This window comes from Neovison vison, chromosome 9 (assembly GCF_020171115.1).
Source record: "Neovison vison isolate M4711 chromosome 9, ASM_NN_V1, whole genome shotgun sequence".
NCBI lineage: Eukaryota > Metazoa > Chordata > Mammalia > Carnivora > Mustelidae > Neogale > Neogale vison.
The window spans coordinates 36725659-36733465 of NC_058099.1; the positions used below are offsets into that span (position 1 = coordinate 36725659).

The 7807-nt window shown below is 47.9% G+C and overlaps 1 protein-coding gene across 2 annotated transcripts; it reads left to right on the forward strand.

Moving 5' to 3' along the window:
* Window positions 1–5998: 5998 nt before the first annotated feature.
* On the forward strand, window positions 5999–7807 carry CCL19 (C-C motif chemokine ligand 19). 2 transcript variants are annotated; one of them, XM_044264296.1, is made up of 4 exons: window positions 5999–6276; window positions 7010–7136; window positions 7352–7445; window positions 7539–7807. In XM_044264296.1, the coding sequence occupies exons 1-4, from the start codon at window positions 6216–6218 to the stop codon at window positions 7554–7556; spliced, it is 300 nt and encodes a 99-aa protein (XP_044120231.1). In that variant the 5' UTR covers window positions 5999–6215; the 3' UTR covers window positions 7557–7807. The 2 variants fall into 2 exon arrangements, with proteins under 2 accessions (XP_044120231.1, XP_044120230.1); XM_044264295.1 differs by having other exon boundaries at window positions 6001–6276; window positions 7536–7807.

A 7807-nucleotide genomic window follows, 5' to 3' on the forward strand; every position in this document is an offset into this window, starting at 1 on the left:
GGGATGCCCTGAGCTGTAAGGTGACTGCTCCAGGGCTCGCAATGAACCAAGAACCCCACAAAGACGACTTGACTGGGAAGAGTGAACTAGGTGAAGCATGCAGCCTACTTAGGGTTCTGTGTGTGTGGTCAGAAACTGTTTCAAACCCACCTCCTTGACATCCAATCTCCCACTGCCACCCCCATGAGATCATCTAAACCAAAGGCTAGGAAGTGGGTGCTTTAACCTTCCATGGGCCCTGTGTCCTTTCACTTTTTTCCATGATAATGGGTACCATCATCACACTGACAGCTCCCCTCCTTCCCTGATTCCTCTTCATATCCCTGATCTGTCAAACTTGGGAGCTTCAGGACTTAGAACAGGAACCTCTTCTATCTATCCTCACTCTCTTGGAGATTTCAAAGTCTTATGGCCTTATATACCATTCATATGCTCTCAACTTTGTATCTTCAGCTAAAATCTCTCCCCTGATCTTCAGACTCGTATTACCAGCTGCCTACGTAACATCTCCACTTATATGTTCAAAATGTAGCCTCGTCTTAACAAGTCCGAAGAGGCCCCTGATCTTCCCACAAACCCACTCCTCGGTACTCATCCACATTGTGATAAATACAACTCTGGCCATCACCCAGCTCAAGCCAAAAATATTGCAGTATTCTTGCCTCTTCTTTCTCTCTCATCCTATTCTGAACCCCTTAGCAAAGCCATGACTTTACCTTCAAAATATTCCAGAATCTAACCACTTCTCACCAACTCCCAGTAACATCATGTCCCCTTTCAGTTATTGCAGGAGACTCTACCTGGTCTCTGTGCTTCCCTTCTTGCATTACTTTGGTCTGTTCTCCATCAGACAGCCAGAGGAGCCTTTAAAACAAGTCATATCATGTCACACCTCTGTCAATTCTCCATTGATTCCCAATCTCACTTACAGTAATACATAAACCTTACGATGGCCTCCAAACCCTTACATCATTTGGCCCCTGTTATTATCTAACTATATCTCCTACCACTCTATTCTTTGCTCACTTCCCTTCCAAACACGGGGCTCCTTTCTATTCCTCAAACACACTCTCATCTCAAAATCTTCTCACTTGTTATTTTTTTTAAAGATTTTATTTATATATTTGACAGACAGAGATCACAAGTAGGCAGAGAGGCAGGCAGAGAGAGAGGGGGAAGCAGGCTCGATGCGGGGCTCAATCCCAGGACCCTAGGATCATGACCTGAGCTGAAGACAGAGACTTTAACCCCACTGAGCCACCCAGGCACCACTCACTTGCTATTTTCTTCACCTGGAACTTCTTCCCCAGATCTCTGCAAGGCTCTCTCCCTCACCTTCTTCACACAAGCTTTCTTCTCAAATGTTGTCAGTTAAGTTTTCCCTGACCATCCTCCCCAGTGCTCCCTATCCCTCTCGCCTTCTTTATTTTTCTTCATAGCACTTACTGTCATCTGAAATACTATATGTTTTGCTTGTTTGCTTATTGCCTGTCTCCTTCATTAGATTAAGTACTCCACAAGAGCAGAAATGTCTGTCTTGTTTACTGCTATATCCCAGTGCCAAGAACAGTGTCTGGAACATAGGGGGCTTTCAGTAAATATTTATTGAATGAATGTGTTACAAATCCCTTGTTTATTATTATTTCATTATTTCACTCTTTCCTGCTGATTCTTTGGATCTTTCCCAACAGGCATTCCAGGCAGACAGCATTAAAATTTAATTGAAACTTCTATGTCAGCTTCGGCACTATACTCTTATATCATTCAGGATCTTGGTGGGAAATAAATTGCATGTTCAAAAAGGTTTAATGGGGAAAAAATGTGAGGGAAACTTTTACAAAAGTGGGGCAGAGTTGTTGTAGGCAGCCATTGCTGGTGGCACCTCCAAACCTCAGGCCATCTCTCCTTCCAGACAATGTTCACATTCAGTGTACTGCCTGAAATTCTGCCCACTGAAAGGACTTGCTTTCATCACCATCTTTCAGGGCCAGCCTGCCTTAAAGACCCATCTGGGGCACCTGGGTGGCTCAGTGGGTTAAAGCCTCTGCCTTCAGCTCAGGTCATGATCCCAGGGTCCTGGAATGGAGCCCTACATCGGGCTCTCTGCTCAGCAGGGAGTCTGCTTCCCTTCCTCTCTCTGCCTGCCTCTCTGCCTACTTGTGATCTCTGTCTGTCAAATATATAAATAAAATCTTTAAAAAAAAAAACACCCATCTAAAAATCAAGACCATGCATTTTCTCTCTCTGTTGACTGTAGAAAACTTCTCCATGAAGGCGTGAGCGTAATCAGAGGAAGACACTATACAGATAGGCATCTGAGCCACCTGCCCATGCTTTTACTCGCACCTTCTGAAACTTCTGAGGCCTGATCTCGTATGTTCAATGACCATTTAACAATGGAGTGCTGTTCTGCACCTCCAACTATATGATCTGCTATAGGTAACACTCTTAGACCACATTGTCACTGAGGGATTTAGAGCCTGAACTTTAGACCAGGGCCCAGTGGCAAATCTGTCACTTGACCTCTATAAAGCCTCACTCCGACTGGTGGATCCCAGTGGGATTTTGGGTCTCCAAGATTAGTACTAACATAAGACAGACGGCATCTAATAACGTCCCAAAGTTCTGAGTTCCACATTCAGATTCACCCTAGCAAATGGCTACAGATCTCTCTGAAGAGAAGCCTTGGAGTAGTTATTCTCAAATTTTAGCATGCATCTGAATCACGAGAAAGGCTTGTTCAAGTACAGATTGCTGGACCAGTTGCAGAGTTTTTGATCCAGTCAAGTTAGGCCAGAGCCCAATAATTTACATTTCTGGCAAGTTCTTAGGTGATGCAGATGCTGTTGGAGATGTACTAGGAGAACTGCTAACTGGGAGAAAGATTTATAGAATCCACCTATCAAAGAGACTCGATCCGTCCCACCTCCCACCTCCCATCTGATTAAAGGGCTTTGAGTCTGGCAAAATGACTTAAGTAGAGGAACTGGGTAAAAGACTGTAAATCCCCAATACAATTTGGATCAAATTTCTTCCCACCAGGTCTAGCTGTTTCCACTTACACAGGTCAAGTAACACATCAGTAAGCTATCCATCTATTTCATTACTAGGAACACTATGATCAATTAGCTAGCACCGCAGATCCCTCTGGGCAAAGCACATAAATTACCACTTGTCCCTACAGTTTATATAGTAATCTCATTTACCTTATTGCTCATGGTCATGTGCCAATATCTGACCTCTTCCACTTATGGATTCCATTATTCCGCTTGAAATAAGATTGCCCAGTCCCAAGAAGGTATCCCCTAACCCTATCTCTTGCCTATTAAGGAAGCCACAACAGTGCTTTTCCAAGAAGCTACTGTTCCCCTCATTAATGCACTTCTTGTTGCCTTGGAAAAGGAAGCATTTTGGGGGGCCTTCAGAGGTGTACAGTTAGTGGTTGCACACCACAGGTACAGTCTAACATTCCCACCTCTCTAAACTTTGCACTCCTTCCTCTACTTTGCTCCTTAAAGTATATAGTCTGAGAACCAGCAACACCAGCATCACTTAGAAGTTTGTTAGGAATGCGACATTTTGGGTTTCATCTCAGACCTAGTGAATCAGAATCTGGAGTTTAACAAGACTCCTAACATCTCTCTCCTATCACCGACACATTGCCTGCTGCTGCTCTTGTGGACCAAACGCAAATAGAAACTGGAGGGCAAGGGATCCTGAGTAATTCAGTCTATAGAGGTCAGTCTTCCAGAGAACAGAGCAGGGGAGAGATGAGTGGGAGGGTGAATGAGGGTGGGACAATGGGGAATAATCAGAACCACCAGAGGCAGGAGGATGCATAGGTCAATGAAAAATGGATAGATAGATGAACTGACATATACCTGAATGAAAGGATAGAACAGTAACACTAGTCAACATTTGATAGGTATTTACTACATGTCAACCTCTGAACTAAGGGCTTTGCTCGGATTACCTCACTTAATCCTAAGAAGTAGTTCTTATACCATTCCTACTTTATAGATAAGGTCAGTAAGACACAGGAACTGGATAACTTGCACAGGGTGACACAGTAAACAAGTGATGGAATTGGAATCCTAAGCAAGGCATTCTATCTGTAGAGTTTCACTCATCTGTACTGTTCTGTGATCAATGGACGTTTGGCAGACAGGCAGCCTGGGATAGCGGCAAAGAGTGCAAACCTTAGAGTGAAAGACACCTAGGTATACGACGCTTACTCACCGTATGGTCTTGTGCTCTGAACCTCATGCTCTTTATGCATAAAATAGAAACAATAATATGTTAATGATAAAAATTACAGGCGCCTGGGTGGGTCAATCAGTTAAGAGTCTGCCTTCGGGGGCGCCTGGGTGGCTCAGTGGGTTAAAGCCTCTGCCTTTGGCTCAGGTCATGATTTCAGGGTCCTGGGATGGAGCCCCACATCCTACCAGAGAGCTTGCTTCTTCCTCTCTCTCTCTGCCTGCCTCTTTGCCTACTTATGATCTCTGTCAAGTAAATAAATTAAAAAAAAAAAAGAGTCTGGGGACGCCTGGGTGGCTCAGTTGGTTAAGCAGCTGCCTTCGGCTCAGGTCATGGTCCCAGGGTCCTGGGATCGAGTCCCACATCGGGCTCCTTGCTCGGCGGGGAGCCTGTTTCCCCCTCTGCCTCTGCCTGCCATTCTGTCTGCCTGTGCTCGCTCTCTCTCCCTCTCTCTCTCTCTGATAAATGAATAAAATCTTTAAAAAAAAAAAAAAAAAGAGTCTGCCTTCGGCTCAGGTCAGGTCCCAGGGTCCTGGGATTGAATCTCACACTGGGCTCCCTCTTCAGCAGGGAGTCTGCTTCCCCCTGTGCCCCTCCTCCACTCTTGCACAAGCACGCACTTGAGCACTCTCTCTTTCTCACAAATAAATAAATAAAAATAAATTACTTCATAGTTTTGTTGGGAAAGTTAGTAAAGTGGCATTCTTGATACAGAGCCTAGTACAGAGTAAACAATATGAAATAATAATAATATTACTATTATTATTAATTATTATTATTAATGGATGGAAAGAAAGATAAGAGATGAAATAGATAAAGATAAAGAAAGGTAAAAGATGCGAGAAACACCACCCCATCCAAAAGAGGATCCAGAGCTTGGGCGGGTTTGTTGAACGGGTGTTCCACATATTAATTTCCCTTTTGAGTCCTGGGTCTTTCTCATAAGGGTGGGAAATCAGTTGTCCCCTCCTCCATCTGTCAATTCCTTGAAATTTGGGGATTGTCTGAGTATAAGCTGACCAGCCCCTCTCCTTAAAAATCCCCTCTTGGTTCCCAGGATTGAGAGTAGGGGAAAGATGAAGGGAGCTATTCTAGGCCAGCCTCCCTCCAGCTGTTCTGCTGACCCAGGTGTTAGACATATGAATATGGCAAATAGAGAACAGGGCAGTGCTCGCTGAGCCAAGAGACTGAATCCCAGAGGCCTGAGATGTGGGATGGGTGCCGGGCCTCTTCCCAAGGGACATTCCCTTTCAACTCTGCTTATCCCAAGTAAGGGACTGGTTCCCAGATAACAGATGGGCAGTGCTGAGAGGGTACCTCAGGCTTCACGATTGTTCTGAGGACCAGAGACCCGTCCTCACCACCACCCACACCACAGAGAAGAGAAGAACCACATATACAAGACTGAGAATGAGGCATAAACTTAGGGAAGCACATGCAAGTCCTCACTCTGACCCCCGAGTCCTGAACATCACCTCTGAAAGCCAGCTCTACGGTTAATGACGCAAATACCACCTAGAAGGTGATAGTGCAGACACCCTATCTTTGGCTGAGGGGACGAGGTCCCTTCTCTTGGCTAGATTGCCAACTGCTTGGATTCTCAGAGATGAAGCCAAAAAAAGCAGAAAAGCAGTAAACTATTGAGAGAGGAAGGGGGGGGCAGGGGCAGTTTCCCTCAGAAAATGAGGGGAGGGGAATCCATGGAATGGACGTGGAGGGGAATTTCTGAGCGGGGGAAAGTGAAAGCTTTGAGCCATAAATAAGAGGCAGTTGCAGCCTCACGCAGGCGTTCACACACATTCCCAGAGCCCCTCACACCCCACAAGGACGCCTGGGCGCTTCCCACTGCTCCCTCCCACTGCCAGCCAAGTGTCAGCCTCGCAAGACTCCAGCACACCCCCAGGGATTCACCCGCGCTCACGCTCAGCTCACTGTCGCTCTGCCTCTGTCCGCCCTCCATGGCATCCCGAGCTGGAACACTACTGACCCTCAGCCTGCTGGCTCTCTGCACCTCCCCTGGTAAGGCTGAGGGAAGGCTTGTGGTGGGCGTAGGGGAGGGGGTGTCTAAATCTCAGGGTGCTGGCCATGAGGGACACTGAGTTAGGTCTGCACATTTGGGTCAACCTGGGGGTGCCCTGAGCCCTGTGTGTGTACCTGTGAGTGTGGGTATACCTGGGACCCTGAATGCCAATGTCTGTCTCTTGGTGTCTGTATCCCAGGGGTCTGTGGCTACCCCTCCCTCAGGAGCCTGTTTCCTGCTGCCTCTGTTTCCCAGACTGGAGAGAACAGTACGCATTTGTTTACGGTGGGGAGGATGGGAGATGCTGAGACAGGGCTAATAGTCCAAATATTTAACAATTCATAAGTCCTCTAATCTCGGTCTCCTACTACCCCTACCCCTCACCCCCCAGCCCCATGCTGTGAGCAGCATCAACTCTGCATTTATGTGGCAGTTGAGAGATCCTGGGAGAGAGCTTGGGGTGATCAGGGCAGGAGGAAGGCATTTGTGGGGCTCAGGGCAGTGGTGGTTTACCAAATACTCAGAAGTACTCCAGTATTTATAGCAACAATTAGGGCCATATGGGTATATACCAGCTAAACAACAGATTTAACTGCTCCCCTCCACGACACCCCCACACACACACACACACATGCACAAGCACAGGCATGTGTGTGTCCTTAATCCCTATAGGGCTCTGGCCTCCCCTCCTCAGGGTCCCTGTGTCCTGACACCCCCCTCTTCCCACCCCAGCTCTGGGTGGTGCCAACGATGCGGAAGACTGCTGCCTGTCTGTAACTCAGCGCCCCATCCCAGGGAATATCATCAGAGCCTTTCGCTACCTCCTCATCAAGGATGGCTGCAGAGTGCCTGCTGTTGTGTGAGTTGTGGGGAGGAGCTCGTCTAGCCTCATCCCCCCCATCAGCCACTGGTTTTGCCCCCACCTTCTTATCTGTCTTCTCCTTGCCAAGCCCAACCTCTTCAAGGAAGCCCCTGAAACAGGTTCCCATATGTGGTCCCCAGCCTCTGCCAGGGCCTGCCAGGAAGCTGGGTTCCTGGGCTCCAGCCTCTCTGACCTCTGACCTATGACTCCAGGTTCACCACACTGAGGGGTCACCAGCTCTGTGCTCCCCCAGACCAGCCCTGGGTGGACCGCATCATCCGGAGACTGCAGAAGAACTCTGCAAAGGCAAGCCCAGCCCTCCCCAGCCCTGCCTCTTCCCTCAGAGCCCCTGCCCAAAACCCCAGCTCATGACCCTGCCTTTCCTTCCTGCCCTAGAAGAAGCGCCACGGCAGTTAGCCCCTGAAAGCCCCAGAGAGAACCCTGTGTCTGAGTGAAGGAATGTGATTCACTGCAGTCTTGAGGAACCAAGGATCAGAAGGGAGGACAAGGCTTCCAGCAGCTCTGCGCCAGACCTGACCCAGCAGGTTCAGGACCTGGAGTGTCAATGGGAGTGTGAGTGTGAGCAGGGGTGAGTGTGGCAGGAACGCAGCTTCTCCTCCACACCCAGACCGCAATGCTTCCAATAAAGCCCAGCTGGTACCCACGGA

Bases quoted from the DNA above. Each gene is read 5' to 3' on its own strand.
- CCL19 (XM_044264295.1), top strand. From the start codon at position 6,216: ATGGCATCCCGAGCTGGAACACTACTGACCCTCAGCCTGCTGGCTCTC. The intron at 7,137-7,351 runs GTGAGTTGTGGG...CTATGACTCCAG, and splicing joins TGCAGAGTGCCTGCTGTTGT to GTTCACCACACTGAGGGGTC. The intron at 7,446-7,535 runs GCAAGCCCAGCC...TTCCTGCCCTAG, and splicing joins TGCAGAAGAACTCTGCAAAG to AAGAAGCGCCACGGCAGTTA.